This window comes from Nipponia nippon, unplaced genomic scaffold (genome assembly GCF_047370975.1).
Source record: "Nipponia nippon isolate SJK-2023a ecotype South Korea unplaced genomic scaffold, ASM4737097v1 scaffold_2, whole genome shotgun sequence".
NCBI lineage: Eukaryota > Metazoa > Chordata > Aves > Pelecaniformes > Threskiornithidae > Nipponia > Nipponia nippon.
In genome coordinates, this window is record NW_028262336.1 from 129553714 (window position 1) to 129579000 (window position 25287).

At 44.6% G+C, this 25287-nt stretch overlaps 1 protein-coding gene across 7 annotated transcripts in view; it reads right to left on the reverse strand.

Annotated features, from left to right (window-relative positions):
• Nucleotides 1-25287, reverse strand: part of FAM168A (family with sequence similarity 168 member A) — a 215274-nt gene that overhangs the window by 95887 nt on the left and 94100 nt on the right. For 6 of the 7 annotated variants that reach the window (XM_087756781.1, XM_087756779.1, XM_087756777.1 and 3 more), the window contains one exon: nt 12680-12767. In XM_087756781.1, coding sequence (XP_087612907.1) covers nt 12680-12749 — 70 coding nt within the window. In that variant the 5' untranslated portion in view covers nt 12750-12767. Of the gene's footprint in view, nt 1-7556; nt 7892-12679; nt 12768-25287 lie in introns of those variants that run through there. The other variant, XM_087756782.1, reaches the window with a different exon arrangement.

Sequence of the window (25287 nt, forward strand, 5' to 3'; positions counted from 1 at the left end):
GCTGAGCATGGAGCTGACGGCACTACATGCTGGCCAGAACAAGGACGTCTTCTCCATGCGCCGCAATGCCACAGCACCACCAGTTCATCACCAGGAGCCCAACCAGCACCACCAGTTCATCACCAGGAGCCCAACCTTGTGCCCTGCCACAAAAGCTTCATTTTTTCCCAACTTGAGGATTACAGCTCCTTCTCAGCCCCACGCGAAGCAACCGCAGGGATTCAAAGGGCTTTACATGACGAGGCTGTTGACAAACGCGTTTATCGTAAAAAGACCCGGAGATGGCAATTTCTGCAAGGAATCGAGCACTTCTCAACATCAGCAGAAACTCAGGGGTCGGGGACGGGGGAAGGACCGGTGGGGGCAAGGGGAGGGGAAGGAAAAAAAGGCCGTAACACTAAAGAGTCTTTCAGGACTCATTTATTTGAGCAGTGCCAAGCCAGCTCACTGATGCAATATTTTCTTCCTCCACTCTGAGCCAGGGCTTTGGGATCTAATAAATCATCGCTGGCCGCAGAGACATTAAAATTCTAGCCCAGTACTGCATTAGATGAAATGAGGCCGAATGCCAGCAAGCGCAGGGAGAGGGAAAGGCAGGCACACGCACTTTAAAATAAGTATACGAATGCGTTTGCATATAAGCAACTCCGGATTTCGGTTTCAGACGAGGCTAAATCTAACGCAAACAGCCTAGCAAAACAGATTAACAAGCCAGAGCTCAGCCGCGCCACTTTGGGAAAGCTGATCCCCATTAAACTAAAACTAAGATGTTAGGTATAAAGCACAGTAGAAAAATAGACTCAGTAATTTACAGGTCTGGTACAAACCAGGGAACTATTTCTGAAGCTTATAGAAGTCTTTTATGACCCCATAGCAGATCACGTTTCTCTACGTACAGACCTCTGCACTGTATGGCATTGACTGCGTACGGCGTAAAAAATAATTGTGCACCGGGAAAGGAGAAAAATTCAATATTTAATCTACAAACATGTTTCCAGAAGTCAAGCCACAAAATTTTAATTTATTACCTTCAGACTGCAAAAATATAACAAGTATCTAACTACTTATTTGCTGTGCCAGACAAAAAAAAAGGGGGGGGGGGGAAGGGGAGGAGGAAAGGCAGCAAATATGAAGGGTTTTCAATGGATGATGAGGCAGTATTGGAGCTTATTTTCAATCATTTAATTGAAGCACCTGGGGATTTAAGAGGTATTGAATGTGTGGTGTGCAAGTACGCACAGAGAAAAACAAGCAAGGATATGAATTTGAACGGCAAATGGCAGAAAAAATATGCAGAAAAAGCCATTTATTTTAGACTCGGTGAGATTTTAACTTAGAGCTGAGAGATTCCGAGCAGGCGTGGGGTTTCAGTGCTACGAGACGTTTGCGTTTTGTGTTATTAACCACCCCCATTTCACATTCACGCAACGACAAGGTCACATTCCAGCTCCGCGGTGCCCATGGCAGAGGCTCCCAAAGCGCTCTGCGGAGAATCGCTGACCCATTTAGCGACTGCTGACGGACTTCTGCCAGCCGACGCTGCTGCTCTTCACCTCCAGAAGGAAGGATTTTAAAAACTGATCTAATATTTTTTCTACAATTGCTACCATGGGAAGAGAGACACCGTGGCTTCGTGAAAGGAGGGGTGCTAGACTGGAAACAAGGGTAGGGAGGTCCCTAAAATAACATCTCAGTAGAGGGGCTTCATAGTGGGAACACGACCCCCACCAGCAGCTTTCTCAACAGAGCAAACTGGACATCCAGAGATAGTTACGGGGAGGGGAGAAATAATTATGGGTGTTTGGAAAGCAACGAGGCCAAAATAAGTTTAAGATTTGATGTATGGCAAATCAAGCGCGACTGGGCAATGTGACCATGGGGCATGGAGAACCGAACTGCCACGGACACGATACCAAGATGGCCAACGTGATCTTTGACTGCCTCTACAGACCTGCCTGCTCCTTGTTGTTCCGCAGCAAAGTAAAGGGAACATAGAGGAAAACATATGGAAGTAAAGGGAACATACAGAAAAAGAAGTTTTAAATGGTGTAAAACAATACAACCATGGTTAAAACAAAGAAGAAGAAGATGGCTTAGAAACATGCTATAAATGAACAAAGCCACCAAAAGAGAGTTTCATTCTGTGATATACAGAGACTAAGAAATAAGACAAGGAAAAAACTTACATTCACCAATTTTAATACTGAATATACATTTTAAAGGCCCAAATCACTGGTTAGAATTTGTTTTCACGCTACGTAAAACAGAGCTTTGGTAGAGCTCATGCTTAAAAACAAAGCAAATTTCTTCCCCAAGTGAGTGAAGAATTTCAGATTACGTGCCAGTACTCTACAAAAGTAACCGACACACAAGAAAATTCTCCGTTCACCTTTTATTTTCTTTAAACGAAGGAGTACTTTCCCCTTCAAAACATGTTTCCAAGGCCACATCTTTTTTTCCACCTATGGTTTTTTTTTTTTCTTCTCTGCCTTATACACATTTTCTCCAGCCCTCTTCAGCCCTATTCATTTAATCTTTTTATTTCTTTTCCACTACGGTGAAAAACAAAATCAATATTGTAGCCAAGAAATGAGGCAGAGCATAAACCAGTTGCACGTACCAACCGAGCACGTAGGATTAAAAGGCACACAATGGGGTCATTCAGGAAAACATAACATGAGTTTTGTTTGCTTTTAAGATCTGAGCCTATTCTGTTTATTTACAACACAGGGAAACTCAAAAGCATGTAAAACCTTATACAAACAGTTAGAAAACAAGGGGCGAAGGATGTTCCCCCAAGTTTCTATGAAACTCCTTGGAAGGCTGACATCAGTTGAACCGATCTCCAAACTAGCTGAGCCTACAAGCATCTGTAACGAGATGTTATGAATTATTTTCTTCAAAGGAACGTTACTATGCCTCCATTTCTAACACTAAAAAGAAAGTCTTTTGTCTTGAAACACAGGCATATGGCCTCCAAACTCCTGTGCACCAAGACCTATTTTGCGTCCATCCATAGGTGAGTGCAATGGGGTGACCTCCATGCCCATCGTCCAATGGTGCTGCCGTTGGCAGGAGAACCACCCAAACACAGCCTACAGCTATTGCGCCCACTCATAAACAACCCTAATCTCACCCCAAACCCTTCTGCTTCCTCCCTCACTCCCCAAACAAGAAAACTTGTCCCTCATATCCTTCGGGGTTTTATGCTTTTTATGACTTTGAGAAAGTCCACGAGTTAATTTACTACGAAGATGGCGAATCAGCCATCGTTGATCAGCTAACCAGAGCGCTGAAACTCAAAGAGCTTCCAACACCGAGAAATTCAGCAAGTTGTTTGGAAGTATTCCTGTACAAACATTATGCATTTAAACATAAAAATAACAAGAGTCTACACAAGTCAGAGCTCATTCTTCTCCCAGTCAAGTATGATTTTCCTGTCTGCTCTATACACACCAATTAATAAACATGAAGAAATGCCAGAGGAAAAATATTCACTGTACCCACTTCATACATTTTTAATCACCCTGAAATCAATTCAACACCCTGAACACAGTTTAAAATTCCTGTTTTACAGAACTGGTAAGCAATGGATCACCTAATTAAATCCAGAAATGGCATTTCCCAATCAATGGAAGGGGTAGACATGCATGCAGATCTTGCAAGCACAAGGAAAGGTAAGGAGGGGAGCACCCCAACCCTGCCCGCTTCAGCATCAAAGCCCTTTGCCTCGCGTTCCTCAGCACTCGCCACAAATGTGCTGAGGAATGCCAAAAAGAAAGGAAAAAAGTCTAATATATGCTCTTCGCACACAGCAGTTCTAAAAGAACTTGGTTTTCCTGGCCAAAGAACCAATCTGTTATCAAAGGCCCAGCCTTTCCAGAGAATAATACAGCCAAATTTTAATTTTAAGTTAATAAGAAAGGCTGCAATCAAGCCTAGAATTATCTTTGTCCCCCAAAGAGTATGCAAAGGAGGATTAAAAGCCGACTGTAGAAATCCTATCGGAACATCCTTCCGTCTTCTACAAAATCAGAGGCTACTGGCTTCCAACATACCAATAAATTCAATGAACAGTCAAGTGTAAATCAGGTCAGTCCTCACACGGGCAGTTGATGTCTGAGGTTCAACAACGAATACAAATGATACAGATTAGGATAAAAACACACGTGAGAATCCCACACCTCCTGTCCTGCCAACAAAACCAATGACCGGAGGGCGGACGATGCCGATTCCCTCTGTTAATCATTATCTCCAAACAAATGTTGTGGTTTCACCTCGGGGAAAAAAAATGACAAAACTTGGGAGTTTGCAATTTGAGAGTGCAGCAAACAGCCCGGCTCAGGGATGCATCCCGCTCTTCTGGAGCATGTGGAGGTCCCATGGAGGGAACCCAAACCACCGGTGGGAGAGGTCAACGTGCTGGAGGAAGCACTGGAGCTTTCCATGTCCAGAGAGGATGGAGAAGGCCTCACTCCCGTGCAATAGCAGAGGTGTGGAGGGTCCTAGAGGAAACCCATCCTCAGCAAGCAGCACTGGTCAACCTAGAGCCCAGAGCAATGGCTGTGAAGTTGACTGCATTTCTGTTCTCCACCTTTCTACAGAGATTTAGACAGAATTAGACTACAACGCCTGCACAATTTTTGCTTCAGACTTGTGCAGCCTGCCAGCACGGGTCACAAACGTAAGAGCATCAGCTCGCACAAATCCTTAATCCTTTTGGGAATCCCTCCAAAAGATCTCCAAGATTTCAGACGCACAAGAAAAATATCAAACCGATGCCTTTCCACCAACATAAAAACCCAGTATGTTGACTCGTATATTTGCCTACCAGCCACACCCATTCTCTATCGCAAAATCTTGTAACTATAACCTCATGTGTGCACTACACCGTAAATTAAAACTACATTACTGTCATATATTTTTCTCAGTGCTCTCAAAAATCCCACAGAGAGATTACCACTTGAAGAAGCAGGAAAATCAATTAAATTGGAAAGCAAATGAACCCAGACCTTGCAGACAGTGTAAAAAAGGTTGACAAGCAGCACAGAGAGACTCCACGCTTTTCTACATACAAATGACAAAGCTCTTAGCCAGGACTTCTTCAATCATCAGAAATAAGAGTATTTTATGCTTTAAAATGAAGATGACACATCTGTTACTTGAGGAAGAACATACTGGATCTTGCAGCAAGATCACAGATTAATTGTAAATGTGATTCCAAGTCTTCCTTGCTTTAGACTACTCCTCTGCTTCCCCAAAATACTTTGGTGAATCTTAGGCAGGATAAAACTTGCCGAGCAGCTACCCTTGAATATTATTTCACATTTGTGTGCTGCAGAGGCTCCCTAAAAGTGCCTCTGGGCAGTCTAGGTTAATCCACTTTGGAAATGCAGCTAAACAGAACCCAGTCGCACAAAGACCTTTTCTTAAAAGGTGTCAGGTTCCTCCTGGTGAAATGAGTCCGGCTCTCCCGGACCCACGCAGGTGTTTGTCAGCTGGGCCAGGCCACAAGAGAGAAGGAAAAATAGCTGGGATGGAGTGAAAGACTCCAGGGAACAAGCATTGCGAGAAGGAGAAGGACCAGAAGAGCAGCAGAGGGGCTTGACTGATAATCCTTCCCAAAAAGCCAGGGCAAGGGGTGATGGAGGGTGCTACCTTCCAGCCCTCTCCGAGACAAAAAACAAGTGGAGAAGCAGCAGCAGCTCCACAACAGAAACCTGAATGCACAATGGATACAAGTCATTAGCAAAAGAGAAAAATGAATTGAGTAAAAGAGACAAGGTCGATTCGTAAGAGAGAAGGGTATTCCTGCTGCAAAGACATGGGAAGGCTGGGGGCTCCACCTGATAAAGCAGGAGAAGCCCTGGGAGAAGGAATGAAGGTATCCATCACGTTCAGATACTGCCATTGGGATTCCCAAACCTTACATGCAATGGAGACGGAAGAGCGAGGAGTTCCCAGCCTGTACCTGGTCGGATTTAAGACACTAGGCATGGCCTCCTATAAGGATAAACTGTCCCAGACAGGGTGACACCGGCCCTAAGACATTTCTGGGGAAAACTCTTGAGAGTTGCAGGTTGGAGATGAGGCCCCTGCAGCAGCACGCCTGGAGAAACAAACTCCTTACAGACCTGTAGCAGTGGGGCTGCTCGTGGCCAATTGACTACCAACAGGAGAAGTGCGTTAGGTATCAGAACTCTGAAACGCACGTTTTTGTTTATCAAAACCAGAGGATTAGGCCATTTGAATACTGCCACCCAACAAAAGCTTCTTGATGACAGCAGCTCACGTTCATACTCAGTGATCTACTGGTTCCTGAAAGGAACAAAGATTCGGTTGTCTTCTTTACACTCTTTATGAGGATGGGACCCTCCTTCTTGAGGACTTCTTGTCGTTGCTTTCTGCCACGCTGTCCTCGGCTGCCACTGACTCTTCCCTAAGTGAGACCAGAGAGTCGGGAAGATCAGTGACCTATGTGCCTTCAGACCAAGCATCCTCACTAGTCCAAACAACCTTGATCTGATGGCCTTGAGGACAGACTGCAGTGATGGCCACAGGCTGCAGGGATTAGATGAGAGCTGAAAACCTTGTGTTTGAGACCTGCCCAGCTGGCCTTGAGTGGGCAAGGTGTCCACATTTTACATGCGGTGGGAGTATTCAGCCTAGAAAGAGAGCTACCATCCTTCCTTGCCCCACACGTACTCACCTCTGAAGATACATTTGCCTTTCCCTTCCCACCCACGAGCCAGGCACATAACCTTGTCATGACAGAATCTCTTTAAAATGGATTTTACCATTTTAGAAGACCTGCAGTAAATAATTCAGGCACACCTTTCAGTATCAGAAAGAAATGAGCATTTCTAGGGCATTCAGACCACATTGGAGATGTTCTTTTCTTGCCCCTTACCATTAAAGCCCAGGGGATCACTCAGAGGCAGCCATCCACACTGCAGGTATCTAGAACTGGGCAAAACAATTCTGATTTTGGGTGACCAGGAGAGACGCCAGGCAGGGTCAAATGGCGTGTGCGCTTCCACAGCAGGGATTTAGGACTAGTACGTAATAAAAGTGTGAATTTTTGTCAGAGAGCAAGTGGAGGGTTGGATGTGGGAAAAGGTGGAGGGGGACGACCATCTGGAAGAGTATCATCAGCGATCTGTGGTCAAAGAAGGAACAGAAGAGAATATATCCATTTTGTTGAGTGATTTTTACAAATGGAAAAAACTAGAAAAACCAGAGAAACTAGAAAAACCAAACTTGTCTTATTCCTTTTAAAATTCCAAATATTGAATAAAAGCATTTTTCCTTTACCTTCAGTAACTGGCAGGGGGGAACAGAAATACTGCTTTACGGCACACAGAGCCTGAACGGAGCTGTTGGTCGAAAGCAAACCAAGGGCTTCCATCAGCAAAATCTTGAGCTGGAGCACGTCTCTTCTGAGTAGGGAAGCTCCTGAGCCGGGACCTGGGAAGCGTCGCGTACTAGAGCAGTGTGACACAAACTCCGCGGAGATTTACTAACCAGCTTCACATCTTTGGGCTCTTGGATTTTATTATCATTTATTATTTAGCAATAACTACAACGAATACAGAGTCAGTCTAGCGAAGGGTCGTGAATCACAGCATCTTATCAGCATATTAATCAGCTTCTGGTAGGGAAAACGATAATAGTGTGAGCTATAACAAACACTTTTATAGTTTCACGCTTGAAGTCAAACAAGCTACAGGAGAGACCGATTCTTCATCCCTGATTCCACACCAACGAGCTAATCTCTTTGCTGCAGGACCGGTGCCTTAGCGAAAGTGGACGGAAGAAAACGGGAAGGATAATGCGGCAAAGGAAAACCAGGCGGTTCGGCAGCTTACGTTTGGGGCAGGTAAAGTGAATTCTACAAATAATAAAAAAGCAAATGAGAGTCCTTAAAATACTTTTTTAAGTTAACCTCAATTAAAATGACAGCTTACATGAAGATACAAGTTAATTACAGTCTGTTTTAATTAAATAGTAAACAACGCTCAAACACTGTTTGCTGCTGATGCTCTAAAATACGTTGAATTAGCGAAGTGGAAGCAGTCACCCGCCAAGCATGAGGAGCCAGGACTTGCCGAAGCACAAAGCCGGTGTCGGACAGACGTAGCTCCATCTGCAGCGAGAACATTCCCTCCGTGTCGCCTTAGCTGGGCTCAATAGCCAGCTCATTCAACGGCGAGAAAGCGCCGGTAGCAGAAAACACGCAAGGCTTATTCTCCTCTGTCGGTTTAGGAAGGAAAAGGGGAAGGAGGTTGCAATCCAACAGATCTGGGGGGTCTCAAGGACCCCGAAAAATGAGACGTACTAACTACGTGAGAAACCACCTTTGCTTAATAAATCTGTTAGTTCAAATATGGGGAATGTTTCGATAAACGTTTCTCTTACAAATTTAACACTGCTGACTTTGTTTCACCTAATAACTCTATTTTAAAACTTCCTTTTTTTAACTTAATAATGATTTCTGATAAAAATTCATCTAATTCAGACCACGCTTGAAAAATCACTTAGGAAATAACTGTCCTTCACACTTCTTTTAAGGAAGATCAGAATGGAAAAATTAAGAATCTGAACAAACGTATGGTACGTCAAGTAGTTGAGGATGTGCCAAGGATTTCCCATTCTCCCTAACACACGAGCAGCCAATTTGGTACAAAAATTTTTATTTATCTTGAAACAGACCTCTCTCCCTCGCCCACCAGGTACGGAAAACAGCAAAGAAGTAAGAAGGAGAAGAAAATCAGAATAAAACTGATCATTTCAACCCAAAGCAATCTATTCTATATAAAGCATTCACATTTAGCACTAAAAAACCACAAGAGCGTAGAATTCAACCTGCCAGTATCCTGACTACCATCCTCGTTTTCTTTTCGCATATATCCCACAAGGATAGAAATTAATGGTTTATGCATGATCGTTAAAGACGAAAATTTAAGTAATACACGTGCTGTACTAGATTTGGGGTAAAAAAACCTGAACTCTAAAGCAAACCGAGAACATAGCCTAGGGCTACCAACCTTTACCTCAACTTTATTACGCTTCAGGTTTTTTTATTTCTCTTTCTTGCCTAATATAAAGCTTGGCATTAATTTTTGTCAGGGTCCTCCACTACTGCAAAAAGATGAGATTAAAAAATTATCATCTCTTATACTGTATAAATTCTATATCATAACCCAAATCGTATCTCAAATCAAAATTTTGGGACAGATGTTGTACACTCTGTCTCATGAAGTGCTCATGGGAACGGTTTGCTGACGTGCTATTCCAAACTAGGGGCTCCGAGCAAACTCTTCTCTTCAGCTGCTGATCAGGGCTGAGACGCTCGTTAAGCCCCAGAGCTGTAATGAGCTCCCAGGACCATGGAAGAGGTTGGCACATGGGATAGCAGCCAACATCCCCTCCAGATCTACCACGTCATACGCTTTAGTGACAATTTTCAAAGCAGTTTGAGAAGGACGTATCTACAAACTCTTTAACTTTATGCTTCTCCTGTGAAAAGTCTATTTTGTTTGTCTCTATGAGTTTAAATATCCTCCAGAATAGCTTGTGGCTACATTAGAAACTGATAGGTAGCTACTTGATGCAAGTCAAAGCAATGTAAATGAAGTCTCAGCATAGAAAGTAAGAATTAGATAGACAGAGCCTGGCACTTGTAATGCAGGAGACATGGCAGCCTTCTTTTAATAACTCTTGAGACCACCCTCAGGAGTTGCCTGTCTTTTCTATACAAAGGATAAAATTTAAATTTTCTCTCCCTCTTTTGCAATATAACTTTAGGTCTTTCATTAAATATTCAAGCAAATTCATATTTAAAAGGTTTTGTAATACTATTTGCCTAGCAAAGAAAATAGCTCTTTGGTTAAATGTTTTTTAACCTCTTATCTATTTTGGGACTTCATTGGAAGAATTCAGCCCACTGACTCCTTACCTTACACCTGTGCAATGGAAAAGCCAAGCACTAATATGATTCCATTCCTGCTTCGGTGTCCTACCTTCAAGCAGTCACTTGAATCTTCATTGAATCATAGAATCATAGAACACGGGGTTGGAAGGGACCTCGAGGATCATCTGGTCCAACCTTTCCAGCACAATCTAGACGAGATGGCCCAGCACCCTGTCCAGCTGAGCCTTAAACGTGTTCAGCGTAGTGGAGCCAACCCCTTCCCTGGGGAGATTATTCCAATGATTGACTGTTCTCATGGTGAAAAATGCACCTCTCGTGTCCAGTCGGAATCTCCCTGGGAGTAACTTGTACCCGTTACCCCTTGTCCTCACCATGGGACTCCTTGTAAAAAGGGGGTCTCCATCTGCTTTGTAGCTCCCCTTTAAGCACTGGTCCATGGTGATGAGATCACCTCTAAGCCTCCTTTTCTCAAGGCTGAACAAGCCCAGCTCTCTCAGCCTGTCCCCATACGGCAGGCTGCCCAGAGCCTGGATCATCTTGGTGGCCCTTCTCTGGACCCCTCCAGCCTGACCACAGCTTTTTTGTATAACAGGGACCAGAACTGTGCACAGGATTCCAGGTGTGGCCTGACAAGTGCCGAGTAGAGAGGGATAATGACTTCTTTATCTCTGCTGGTGATGCCCTTTTTGTTGCAACCCAGCATCCTCTCAGCCTTCTTGGCCGCAGCAGCACACTGCTCACTCATATTGACCTTAAATCTTCCCTTCTTTGTTTTTCCATTGACATAACTAAGCACCCGGTTATATTTTTTCCAGCCTGATCTGCCTCCGACTTTTTTCTCCAAGGTCATCCTGCACATCTGCCACTGATTTCTCTTCACGTACCCCAAATTCTGGAAGACAAATGCCTGAAGTCCAATGGTTTGGGGTAAAATCAGTCTCATGGGGGCCACCTCGCCATGATCCCTACCAGAGCTGGCACAAGCTGGCCAAGGCAGACAATAGCTTTATATCTTTAAGTGCACAGTACAATCTTCATGGTGATTAACCAGCAGGTTATTTTAGAAGATAACATCCTATTAATGTTGCCATTTGACTTATTCAGAATGCAGTCATGTAGAATTCATTCATCTAAACCAGAAATCACCCTCTCAAATTCTCCTTCCAGAAAGGTCAAGGTACAAACTCTATCCAATCTGCACCTCAACATTTAAATAAAATTGTCTTATCAAGTGCCAGAAAGCAGCTTCTAAAACATTCAGGATTGTATGAAAGCAGATACAGAAAATCTACATTGCATGGATATTAAGGTGGAGCTTTGAGCACACGCCAAAAAAAAAAAAAGTAAAGTGGGAGAGAAGTAGACTCTTGTCCAAATCATCCTTGTGCAGCACAAAATTGCTGTTATTTCTAGTGTGGGAAAATAACTGTGCACTTATGAGCTCATTCTATCACCCAAGCACTGCTGGAGTCTGCAGTCCTCTTACAATGGTGATATTTTTGAAGACTATTATTCACAGAGATTTTTTTTCCCAAGCCTCTAGAGCTTTGACTGTGAGACCAAAGTTTCCCCGAGCTACAGTATCTCCAACAAAGCAGCATGCATAAATTTGATGGGGAAAAAGAACGGGTGAATAAAAATGGGGTAAAACGCCTTTGAGGAACTCTCCGCTCCGCAGAGTATCAGACAGGTCTCCTCGCAGCAACGCGGCCAGCCCTACTGATCTACCAGCTGAAACAGCTACCAAAGTCAATGAGAAGATTTTGTAAATGAAGTAGCTAAGAGCATCTGATGTTCATTTCCATTTGCTGTTGACCGCTCTCCTCCAGAAAAGCCCATTCCCGAGCTATTTCACACATTAGGCAAAAGTCAACGCATACAACTGGCGAGGCAAATATAAAGAAGGAAATCTTAACGCAATATGACACTTAATAGCTGATTATATTCAAGAAAATGTTAGAAGAAGGAGTCTTCCACGGCGGATTTTGTAAGGTGCTTATACAAGATCAGAACAACTGCTGGTAAACACAATCCATGGGGAAAACCACAGATACACCTAAGCTGAGATTTTCCTTTTCCGAAGCACTATTCCTCTCCGAGCTAAATTCTTTCCATATCAGTACACTTTAGTTCCCCACTAGTTACATAATTATGGTAAACATATTTCAATGCCTTTTTCAAGTACCAAAGATGACATTTTTAGACAACTCAGTTCTAAAGATGGACTTCAAACAGACATCAGACTTGCTTGTTAACTCAACCAAAGCATAATTTGAAAACAAAAAAAATCAGTCAATAATGCAGTTTAAATCACCACCTATAACAATAACTGCGGGTTCTCCAAATAACGGGCTCTCGCCTGCGGGATCCTCATTTCTCTGCCAGGATTATTCCAGCACGTGCACCCAAGTCGCTCGGTTCAGCTCCGGAGGCAAGCCCTCCAGCTCCCAGCTGACTCCCCCAGCAACTTCTTGCATGTTTTGTTTGCCTAAAGAAACCCCCTTTTGATCCTTTTCCTTAGGATTTCCCAGGCATCCTCTTCTTATGAATTCAGATCCACTTCTTCTCACTAACCTGACTGCATTGGTTTTGCTGAAGAGTTTTTCCTTCAAGTCGCATTCCCATCTGGCTCCCTTATGGGAACTCCTTCTCCCTTCGTTAAGGGATTAACCACTCATTAATCATCATCTGCTCTCGCCACCGAATACGGACATTCACGGAAGAGCCGCTGAACACCGGTCCTACCTGTATACGCCATGTTCTTCGGGTTTCCGTAGGGAGCCCCAGGTTGGACGGGGCTGTAAACAGGGTTCATGGTGGAAGACCGGGAACTCTGAGGACAAAAGAAAAGCAGAGTTGAGACGACTGCCTTACGTTAGCTCCAGAGTCGTCTTCTGTGCAGAGTCTTCTGCTACGTGATAGCATTACCGTGTTATAATTCAAGACACAGAGAGCTGCGAAGGAAAGGATTTACAACTAGACGTTACAACCAGATAGCACATTTAATAATTCAAGTTTTGGATCTCTTAGTTAATTCCCCTAACTTCTTCAGCGCTGCATATTCTGCCTACAAATGTACCTGGAGCAGATTAATCTCACACATCCCTGCCTTCAGGGGGGCTCAGGACTCCTGACCCCACTTCTAGCTTGCGATGAACAAAGAGGAGAAGCCACAAATTCTGACAAGGAATTCTCCCCCTTGGAGGAGCTAATAGTTCTTGGGTGCCAAAAACAACCACAACGAAGACCTGACCTTTCAGAAATTAGCAAATAAAAGAGCATTTGCTGCCGGTGAGATAGAAAGCGGCAAATATTTGTGAGCTTTCAGCATGAGCTGACTGCAATAACCCCGAGCCCAAGGCTTGGGTGCACCCAGGGCCACCCACCGCATCCCACCGCTGTCCCCGACGGGGAGATGCAGTCACGGACCTAAGGCGAGCAATGAGATTTTAACAGCCCTCCTGCTTCTCTTTCCACTAAAGATGATGAAGCAGTGCCGGGTTAGCTTCTTGTGAGTTTTATTTAGAGGAAAGCAAGTAACTGGGGAATTTGTGTCTACTAACTGTCAGTTAAGCAACTGGCTCAGTTAATTATCTTAATGAAGCACATTCTCAATTCTGATTAATGGGAAAATCAGTCATTAAGCTTTATTAGGCGACGCATTTGTCTCCACAGCTATCTAGTGACAATTTCACACAAGAACCTCAACGATCTTGCTTCAAAATGTGGCGGTTTTTTAAATGTATGATTTTACAGTTCATAAACAAAACCCTTCTTTCCAAACAAGACTCCCATGATGGATGCACGATTTGTTAGGTCATTAACTTCTTCCGCTTTACCTCAGGATAGTAAACAAGTCAAATGTTAAATGTTAGCACCAATTGACTTGACAACAATTACTGCTTAATTAATTAGCCTTCCCTCCACCCCCAAGTTAGCACAGAAGGAGCAATTCTCAAAGCAAAGGAAATCACGGTTAGAAAGCGAGCTGGGAGAGAAAGCTGGAAGAGACACGTATTTACACCAGCGGCTTTAGGAACGCACGTGGAGCTCTTAAGAAGATCAACAGGAAAATCAGTGCAAAACTCCAGGTCCGTGAGACATTATGGCTGGGGATTTACATTCAAGCGTAAGGGTTTTACGGCCCTTTGGTCCTCACGTCCCCAGGCAGTGCTCCAAGTCTCGGCAAACCTGCCCCTGGCAAGCGGGTGTTTGCCTTCTGGCTTGAGTTCTCATTTACAGGAGAAAACCCAACGTCATCTGTCTCTGAGACGGTGAACACTGCCTTCTGTAAGTGTCCGTCCGAAAGCCTGGCTTTTGGGCTGCCATACGGACCCCATTCAACACAGGAGGCTATTTCGGCGTAGGACGCAGTGGATACAGGACGCTCTCATACCTATACCTCAAACTGCGGACAAACACACACGTTATGTGTCTGCATACGCTGTATGACACCTACCTACCACTGCTTTAAAAAAATATGACATCTTCATAGGAAGATGAACTTCGAAACCCATCTATATTCACAAAAATTACTTTCTTTTCTCTAGTGGAAAAAAAAAAATGTTGATTTAAGCCCAACCACCACGTTTCTATCGCATGTTGTTTCTCTGAACATATCATCGTATGCAAGGCACCAAAATGAGAAGCCTTTCCTTGCCCAAAGCACGTAGGACATGTTTCACCCGAGCAGGTACTTTTTCAGTAAGTTGAAAGCATCTGAAAGGAGATATAGTTTGACAGTAACAAGGTGAGGGAATGTGCTGCCCAGAAGTGCCAGCACGACACAACGCGTTAGGAGCATCTACTGCTGCTCTAAACATAAGCCAAGAAGCCAAAACCTCCTCCTTTTCACCCAAGTGTCTCTGTCAATGACTTTTTTTTTTTGCCTTTCGATTCCATCATCACCCTGCAATGCAGATTCTGCATCAATAGTGGGAATAAGGCAAGAAGGTGCTTCGAACTTTTAACGGTCATAAAATATTCTGACAAGGAAAAGCAACATAAAAATCCAAAGATATGCCTACGTTAACAAACACTTTGGTGCAATCAGACATGATCAGGCAATCAAAGCATTCTGTGCTTTGGCTGCACCCTCTGCACTTTGAGGGTTTCCTTTGGACTAGATTTAGTCTGGCCCCCACCTGACGCATGGTTTGAAGTTGTCTAAAGGACATCACCAATATGTCCTTTACTGGTATGTCCATCACCAGTATGGACCTGTATGTCCCATGAGAGACTGGAGGATGTGTGATGGGCAACTGGAGTGAAGCTTCTGAAAGAAATTTGGTCCACGCACCCCAAAACCACTTTACACATGGAAACAACAACGCAACTGGTGGGAGTCACCTCCAAAGCGCAGCACTGTTCTGAATTAAAACACCGGTAATATATGTAGCCTAAGGGTTACTACTAGTACATGATGCTTTAAGTAACAGATGCCACAAATAGAACTTGAGAGAAAAAGGAGGGGAGAGGTGTCATAGAGTTGCAGAGCCATAATTAACTGTTAAATCACTAATAGGACTCTTCAAGTCCAGACAAGAAATGCCCAGTGGGACGGGGAATGTGACAGACATCTATAAAAAAAAGAAATCTCAAATGACCTGGAGAAGGCGGAGAGGCAGCAATCACACACACTTTCTCATAACCCAAGCAAGTGGAGGCATTAGAAGCAATAATTGTGTTGTAGGTTCAACACGAGCAAAAGGGGTGGTTGGTTGCTCTGCTTGCCTCAGCGTGTTCCTCGCTGCTGGGATGATGGGACCTGGAAAGCCTTCCAAGGGACAGAGCAATTCCTCCTCTCCCCCAAGCAGCCTTCCAGACAGGCTTTTAGGCTGCAAGGACCTTTGATCTGATCCCATCCTTGTGTTCCCCGGAGAAAAGTCAATATCCAGGCTCCATTTTAGGCCACCCAACGAACAGCATGATGCCTGACATTGGGCTACGCTCTCGACACATGTGCCCATGGTGCTGAATGGTGCTCTTTGCACGGGGGGCACTGGGAGATCCCCACAGCAATACCGAATGGCTGCAGAAAGCCATATCCTTTTCATCCGTCGAGCACGGGCACGTGGCTCTTCGTGTTGGCCACTTCAGAGGATCTACAAGTTGAGGATGTTCCGCAACAGAGCTAGGAAATCATGGGTCCGTCTTACTCCAGCCCTGCATTCTCCTCACACACACAGAGCCAGCCTCCCACCTAGCTGAGCCTTCCTGCCTGAGAAATGCAGGTTTTGAGGGTCCCTCTTCCCCAGGAATAACAAAAGGAAAAGCAAAAACCACCAAGCATCCTTCTCTGCAGCAGCACCCGTTCCTGTGAGCCAGCTCAAGGACTCAACTTGCCTGAAAACCAACCTCTTCTCTCCTCCTTCCAGCTGAATGTGTGCTCCTCCACCCAGGACCACACGGTGACAGCTGGACCCGACAGCCTGGACTCCCTGCGGCAGCAAAATCAAATAAAAAGGCAGCAAATTTCAATTTTCAGTGGGGCTCAGCAGAGCTGAATCCCCTTCCCAGCGCTGCTCGTGCCTGGGTCAGGGCACCGTACCTCTGTGACCGTGTCCCCTTCTCGCTCCTTATTTGCCTTGCCTGTCCCACTGTAAGCTCCCGGGCAAGGATGGAGTCACGGCTGCATTTATAAAGCGCCTTGTTCAATGCAGCCATCGTTTCATTTGCACTTTTCCGGGTGTAAAGAGTACAAATAAATCATAATTTGGTGAAAATTGCTGCATAGGTCTGGTTTGCATTAGGCGTTGGACCAAATGGTAAAGAAGAAAAAAAGAAACACTCTTATTGAGATGGATGAAAGAAAATGCTTTTTAGCTGAGATAAAAAGATTGCAATCACGTTAGGGGTTTGAGTGTATTGTGAGGAAGAGGCTTGTGCTTCCTCCCTGCTTGGTATGCAGGGTGTTATTTCCAGCCAGCATGAAAGAGTCCATGCGAACAGCATTTCAGACGGATGATTTTCTTTCTTTTCAGCATCTAGTATTAAAGCACATTCAGATGAGCTTTCAATACATTCTGCAAGACAATACCACTCAAAAATACATTTTAAATTCATTACAGGCACCGCATTGTGGCATTCAAAAAGCTACACTGAAATGGGAATAAAACAGGATTAGCAAAATTAAACCTCCTTCGCCACAATAACTTGCAGCACTTGCTCGTGGCCATGAATACACAACAAAAAGACTAATAGAAATGAATTATAAACAGACAAACACAAGTATTGCTCTATTGCACGGAGCTCCCATCACTTCCTAATCCCCACAACAGTGATGCTCAGTTGCTTAGAAGCTGCTGAGACTCCAGCAAGGAGCTGAAGGAATAACTCCAGCAGGAATGCCATGGGAATAAGCTGCTAGCAAACAGTCTCGGGATACTTTCTGCCTGTAACCTGGTTACACTTTCATCTATTTTATCTTTCCTGTGAAAGTGCACGGCGTGCTTCCATCACACTAGGAAATTACTTCAGATGAAGGGTAAACAGAAATACAAGAGAGGCTGGTCTACGGGCAGCCACCACGCCATCGGCAGGCCAACGTGCCGGTCAAATCGAGTTTGCACGGGGGATTTCCAAGCAGCACAAGAAGGGAAATGAAAACGCTTGTGCCGTGAATGCTGAGCTTGAACTTGCCGTGCTGTGAAGCGGCTGCCGAGCTACGCTCGGGTGCTCTCGCCTCGCTGGACCAGAGCTGGCCTTGGCGCTCCGCATCGCGCTCTCCTGCCACTGCCAAGGGAGAGGACTTGTCCCCCATCCCTGGTGACACCCCGGGACATCGCCTACTTCATCCTCTTCCTACGGGAGCGCTCAGAGCACTCAAAAACCAGCACAGGCACCACCACCACCTTCCAACTGCTACAGACGCAAGACAACGGGAACGTCTTACCCTGGTGGTTTTCTCTGTCAGTGGTTTACTTTGTGCCTTCGCGACCGGCTTCACTGCTTCCCAAAGTCATTCAGGCCTTGAGTCCGCAAATATTGGCGTGCATCAGTAATTTTTACACATAAACAAGTTTTAACTTGAGTATTTCTATGCGCACATTGGTGGATCTGGCATCTTATACACCTCTGCCACTCCGATGTACAGACATACAGGTATTTCCCACTTCTACCGTACAGAGGCAGAGGAAAAGAAAGATGACGTTGAAGGAGGTTTTAAAAAATCCTAAAAGAAAAGAATAAACTTGGCGTGCAAGATTCAGGACGTTTATGAAGTTAGTTTTCGTTTTCTTTTCAGACTAAGAATAAAATATTTATAAACAGAGGACTAAATATATTTTACAGGGTTCTTAAAAGAGTAACACTGACACACACATCTTTCAGGTTCGCAAAAAAAATAAACAGTAGATCTAAACTTAAATGCAAATGTAAAGAAAAGAGTACATAATGCGAACGTGAGCTTTTCTGGATGACAGACACTTCTCCACCTTGTTCCGTGTCAGTCCTCGTGTCAAGGTGACTTACCCTTTAACTTCCCATACCGCTTAGGCTGCGATTTGCCTTCGTCTTTCCTGAAACCGGGATGTAAGTGCTTTTGAGAGACCCGCTCCTTACGCTTTTCTTTGGAAAGAGAGTGGTCTTTTCTGCTCTGAGTGTTTGCATATCTGCACCAAAAACTATTTATTTCACATAAGGCAGCCCAGAACCAAACACGAGAGAGAGTGAACAAAGAAAAAAGGCGAAGCACAGAGATACATTTCTTCCTTGATCTGCACATCGCCTCTTTAAATTCATTTTATACAAATCACATGCTAATAGTATTCCGCCAAAGCCTCCTTGAACATGGGAAGACCTCCCGACCTTACACTGCATTCAAGTTCCAATAATTTTCTGACAATTTTTCAGTTAAGTCATTTGAAGCTTGACCCTCACTTGGGATCCCCCAAACAATAATTAAATTAACTTCCAATTCATTTGCTAAAGGATAATTTAGGCAAGCTACAAGGCTACGTCCCACCTTTGCCCCAAAAAACTCTGCTGTGACAGCACGCACGAGCTCGGAGATTCATAGCACGACGTGGGTTTCCACATTTAACACCTCCTTTTTAGTTTACTCCTTTTTTAGTCATATCGTAACTAAAAGTTGATTGAACGTATCTCAGGTGAAGCAAAATATTTAACCTGTTAAAGACCTTATAAAAGAATCAGGTCAAAGGTGACACAATTTTAGTTAATCTTTTATTAATAAAATAAAACGCACTTTTTAAAAAATCTATTTAGAGAGGGAAACTAAAGAAAGGCCAGACTCCACAAAAAGTTGAAGGCTTCAATTAGCAGTAAATTATTAATGGTAGGTCTTGTTTGTACAATATAATGTTCACTTCTATCTCTCCCACTATACTGCCGCTATACCATGATGTTTATACAAATCGATCTAGGGCATCCTTCTGGAGCCTGAATATCGCTTTTTTGCTGCAGTTCTTCCCACTTTGGGCTTTCAAAGAAAATTTCAGCTCTGCTCCAGCCTTGTTTTACCTGAATAATTGTAAAATCTGTACTGCAGACTCCAGCTCCCCAAAACCTGCAGCACCCTGCTTCATAAATCCTGCAGCCGGAGCAGAAGGGTCATCCTTGTCCTCAACCCATCCCACTGATACATCTATTCATTTTCATATTGCTGATTTTATTGATAAAGCACCCATGAAGTGGCAGCTAGCAGCGAGAGCTAGGCAAGAAGCTTTTCTTCTGTCCTGAGAAAACATTTGCTATTGCAAAAAGCGTTTCCACATTTGAAACGCACATTTGATTTCAGGCTTGCTCGCTTGCTCTCGGTCATGTCCTGGACCCTTTTTGTCTGGGAGCGTTTCCAGTGGAAATGAAGATGTGGAGCGAAGCAGCGGTTGAGGAATGCTTTAGCAGTCGAGGTTACTGCACGCAGGCATGCCTTTGCTGATGTGAACCAGATTTGGGATGGCACGTCTGCACCCCTCAGGGGGTAAAGGCTTGCAGACAGCATCAGTGTCCTCCGTGCACGCACCATCTTCGGAGGAAAGATACGCTGCACGGTTTTACTCTCCCGTCAAGTTGTGAATTGGAAGAGCTAGTTTAAATAATATTCCCTCCATTCAAGAGATTGCAACTTTGAGAGAACACATAAAAAGCATGACACGAAAATATCTGAAGCACAGCCGTTACCCGATGCAATCAAGACGTTCACTGTACGAACACGGACGGCGTTGAAGTCAGCAGTACAGCTGGTGATTAACACAACGTCATTTGTGTACGGTCTTTCACGAGGTTCTGAAATGCATTACTCATTAATTACGTTAACGATGTATTTTCTTCATAGATACTTCGTGTCACGCCACTTCAGCAACCGCAAAGGCAAGTGCGTTTGTATTTGGCTGCTCCGAGGAGTCCCGGGGGTTCGGCCACGAGCCGCTGTCCCCGGCCACAGAAATGTTACCAGCTACATCCACAGGAGAGCAGAGACAGCAACGCTAAGATGTTAATGACCACCATGGACAAGCGGTACGGTTCTCACCAGATGGAACCCAAGCTGTTCAGCTGAAGCTGACCCTGATGGAGGGAAAGAACTAAAACAACTGGAAATGCTGCGGAGCAAGCGATTTCCATATAGCACTTGACCTATTCAATCTCAAAGGCCAGCAAAGGGAAAATAAAAACGAGCTGGATACTTTACAGTCCTACAGCATCTTTCGTGCAGATCCACCTCGAAACCAGGGCAGTAGCACCCATCTGTTCACTGGAAAGACACATGAGGGTGGCATGGGCTAGCTGGGAGACAGAGAATCACAGAATCGTTTGGGTGGGAAGGGACCTTAAAGATCATCGAGTCCAACCCCCTGCCATGGGCAGGGACACCTTCCACTAGACCAGGTTGCTCAAAGCCCCATCCAACCTGGCCTTGAACACTTCCAGGGATGGAGCATCCACAACTTCTCTGGGCAACCTGTGCCAGTGCCTCACCACCCTCAGAGTGAAGAATTTTTTCCTTATGTCTAATCTAAATCTACCCTCTTTCAGTTTAAAGCCGTTACCCCTTGTGCTATCACTACGTGCCCTTGTAAAAAGTCCCTCTCCAGCTTTCTTGTAGGCCCCCTTCAGGTACTGGAAGGCTGCCATAAGGTCTCCCCGGACCCTTCTCTTCTCCAGGTTGAACAACCCCAACTCTTTCAGCCTGTCTTCATAGGGAAGGTGCTCCAGCCCCCTGAGCATCTTTGTGGCCTCCTCTGGACCCTAGCAAAGCTCATAAGGAGCCACGTTCCCATCACCTATTGCCTCCTCTCAGATAAATAATTAAACAAACCCACACGCCTTTCATTTGAGAAAAGTTTGACATCTATAATGGGAAAAAGCCCTTGTGTCTTCATTGTATGAAAAATTAAATGGCTAATTTATAAGCACAAAGCAGCTCTCGACTTTGGAATTTGCTGATCTCAGACTGCCCAAAAACAAATACTGAGGCAGGAAAAATCTTGACCTTTTGTTTGCTGAAGTTTATGGTCTACTTAAAAGCCAGAAGATCCAAAATATTTGATGATTCAATTATGCTAGATAGCATATTAAAAAAATAGTAAAAGAAATCCTTGTCCCAGGAAAGCAAGACAGACAGGGAAGACGGGATCACTACAGCCAGCTATGGCACTCGGTGAGAACAAGCAGTTGCTCAGTGAGCCTGAACATAGCATGGCAAAATATCTATACTTCATATTATTTGAATTAGGCAGAGCTTATAAAAATACCCTTATGGGCCTCAGTAAATAAGAAACCAGTTCCCCTACAAGAAACTTCATCAACGAGAAAAAAAAATGATGCTAGCACAGCTGATGTAATATTGGCTTGTTTCCAGAGAAGAAAACGTCTGGGCCCAGATGAATTCTGCGCTGTAAGTTCCTTGCTTTATATCTGCAAGACGGATGGCTTTCACCAGCAGGTAACCAATAAATACATGTATTTTTTAAAAATATCTAACATACCTGTCCCTGCATGTCCAAAACCATTCTCAGTAGTTCTCACATGACTTCCTTGATATATTCCTATTAATTTCTTTGACTTGAAGCCTTGCTGACTTTTTCTTTTGAAATGAACCCTGCTGTACTCTTGCATTTAGCGCTCTTGTTCTGCTCTCCGACTGAGCCATGTCCTCCTCCAGCTGATTATCTCAATTCTTTTATCTTCACAATCCTACTTCATTGTGTTTTGCTGAAAAGACTTCGCAGGACACGCAGTTGGAAGACTCTTCTTTCTGCTTCTTTCATTCCATGAGCGATGGCTTGGGAGATTCCATTAGGAAAAGCCTTTTGACTAGGTGGGTACTGCCTTACTGGACCAGGTTGACCACAGATTTGCTGGAGGTGTTCAGGACTGGTCTAAGCAAGGCCATGGTTGACCCAACCTGGTGCTGGGGAAAGCCCCACTATGAGCACAAGGTTGGACTGGATGGCTCCAGACGTCCTTCCAACCACCATTTCATCTCCGGCTCAAAATAGTTTGTGCTGCAACTCATTTCTCAGACCTCTACCTCCCTCCACAGTCTCAGGCTGTCACTTTCTTGGTGTCAGACGCAACTGTTTTCCAAAGACTTTGGCCTTTCCTAATGGCATCCAGGCAGAAATTTCCTTGGCACTTGGTAGGACACCAGAAACCTTGGAAGGCTGGTGGGGGAGAGGGTAGCATTCACACTTTTCCACTTATGGGTATCTATACTATAGCATATCAGTCATAGAATCACAGAATCATGGAATCATTAAGGTTGGAAAGGACCTCTGAGATCATCGAGTCCAACCGTTAACCTAACTGCCAGGTCCACCACTAAACCATGTCCCTAAGCACTACATCCACATGTTTTTGAACACTCCCAGAGACTGCGATTGCACCACTGCCCTGGGCAGCCTGGGCCAGGGCCTGACCGCTCTCGCTGTGAAGAAATTCTTCCTAATACCCAACCCAAACCTGCCCTGGCGCAGCTTGAGGCCGTTCCCTCTCGTCCCATCGCTTGTTCCTGGGGAGAAGAGACCGACCCCCCCCGGCTCCAGCCTCCTTTCAGGCCATTGCAGAGAGCGATGAGGGCTCCCCTCAGCCTCCTCTTCTCCAGGCTGAGCCCCCCCAGCTCCCCCAGCCGCTCCTCCCCAGCCTTGGGCTCCAGCCCCTGCCCCAGCCTCGCTGCCCTGCTCTGGCCACGCTCCAGCCCCTCCATGGCCGCCTTGGGGTGAGGGGCCCAGCGCTGAGCACAGCATTCGAGGGGCGGCCTCCCCAGTGCCCAGCACAGGGGGACCATCCCTGCCCTGCTCCTGCTGGCCACACTGTTCCTGATACAAGCCAGGGCACAAAACAGATGATGTGATGATGCCTCACAGGACCATGAAAATGTACTTACCACATCAGCTATGATGCTAAACAAGCACTAAATAGTGTCTAACTGACATTTTTTATTAACTTAGTGCAGAATTTGAGCTACCATAAAATTATCAAAGCTTTGGTTAGAAAATTTCCCTGGATTATAAACATCTATCCTATAACATCACGCAGTCACTATAATAAAAGGCAAAATAATATTCTTAGTTATCTTTCTTATCTGAGACTTCTCGAGCTGCTTCAGACCTTTCTCACAGTCAACCATTGCTCCTTCTCCTAAGAGAAGCTACGCTTTAGTAGTCACAAAAATAATATTCATAAAAAGACAATTTATGTTACTAATAAATACAACCTTCCCCTCTTCCAAGCTCTTTAAAAATATTAAATAATCCATCACCACTGCAGCTTTGTTTTACAGATGCCGGGAAGCCTGCAGGAGAGCAGCAAGATGATGGGCTCAAGGTGAGCAAGACCATACTGGAGGGACCAAGATTCAGCTCCCCAGCGTCAAACTCGCTGCCATCGGTATATTGTTTTCAGTAGAGAAGACTCAAGTACTTGAGCGTGTTTTGGAGATGGAGGCTCCCATCTCAAAGGGTTTAAAGCACAATTTAAAAACGGGATGTGGTCAGCTAGAGAAATACCAGGCTGGAAAAAGAGTTAGAGGCGACACCGTTACAGCAAGCGGAGGACGCAGTCGCTTGTGGACAGCCTATCGAAATCACACCGGCTGCATGAACTCTTGTTTTCCTTTCAGGCTGCAGTATCACATTTTATTTTCTTTTCCACTGGGTCAAACTAAACTGTATTAAGCCATTTCTAATAGAAAAATTTCAATACCAGAAAAAGTCACGTTATCCTCAAAGACATGCTTTCATTTATGTTTTACTCCAAAATTTCCAACCACTACCACTAATTACCTTCCTTCAATTCTTGTAATTATTCCCCTCAGTATGGGAGAATCACTTTCCAACCATATCCTGAATATTGAAAACATCGCTCCTTCCCACGCACTGCAACAGGATAAAGATCTAAATTTGTTTCTGCCTGGATTACACCGTACAAAGTTGACACACCAGAAATACAATATTCCTGGAATTAAAATCAGATGAGGCCAGAGATGTCCTTTTAATAACATATGGGTCAGAATCCTCTCGGCTTTATTTGGTTAGCATTCAAATCCACTGCGCTGCAGGTTTTGACTGTGTGATTTATGACTTCCAGCCATGGTTGCTCCTCTAACAGTCTCCTCCCGGGTCCCATTTTCTGGTCACAGGATTTCTTCTCCGGTCAAGACTGGAAACCCAGCGCAGGGTTCAGCGGCAAGAGGACGATGGAGCCGTCCTCCGGCTCCAGTCCCATTCCCGTGGCAGGCAGCACAGCAAATCCCTCCCTCTCTTTTCCTTTGGTCGCACTGATGCACGGACAAAGATGGGGTATAGAGACCGGGAAAAATAAAGATTAGCAGTAGAAATGGAGGGGATCAATCCTCCATAATAGTCCCTTCTTCCTTAAATATTTTGCAATCTTTGTTCTAAAACAAAGCCGTACCGGGGAAGACGGAGGAGAGCACACGCTAAATCTGTTAGCAGAAAGGGAGCTTTGGCAAGAGGTCTGTTTATCATCCTCTTTTTGTAATTTTGTGTTGGCAAGAGGTATTGTATTAACGAGCCCAGGAGACTAAAAGTCTTTCCTACCCATAGGACAGGCAGACGCTGGCATTCGTTCCCTCCATTTGGAAATCAGTCTACGTGGAAGGAGAACAACAACAGCCCCAGATTTATGCCGGACCTGGTGTGCCTGATGCTACTGAAGACCTCCAATACCTGGCTAATATACGTTGCAAAAGTGGTACCACTTGAAAAATATGCGTAAGAACCCTGTTGGCTTTTTCAGGTGAAAGCTGCCAAGTGATGAACAAACAGAACTCAAGTTAAGAAAATATTATATTCACAGGAATCATAGGCTGAGCTTAGGCAGGGTTTTTTATTCCTAAGGGAATATGGGAGAGTCCCGGAAAAAAAAAA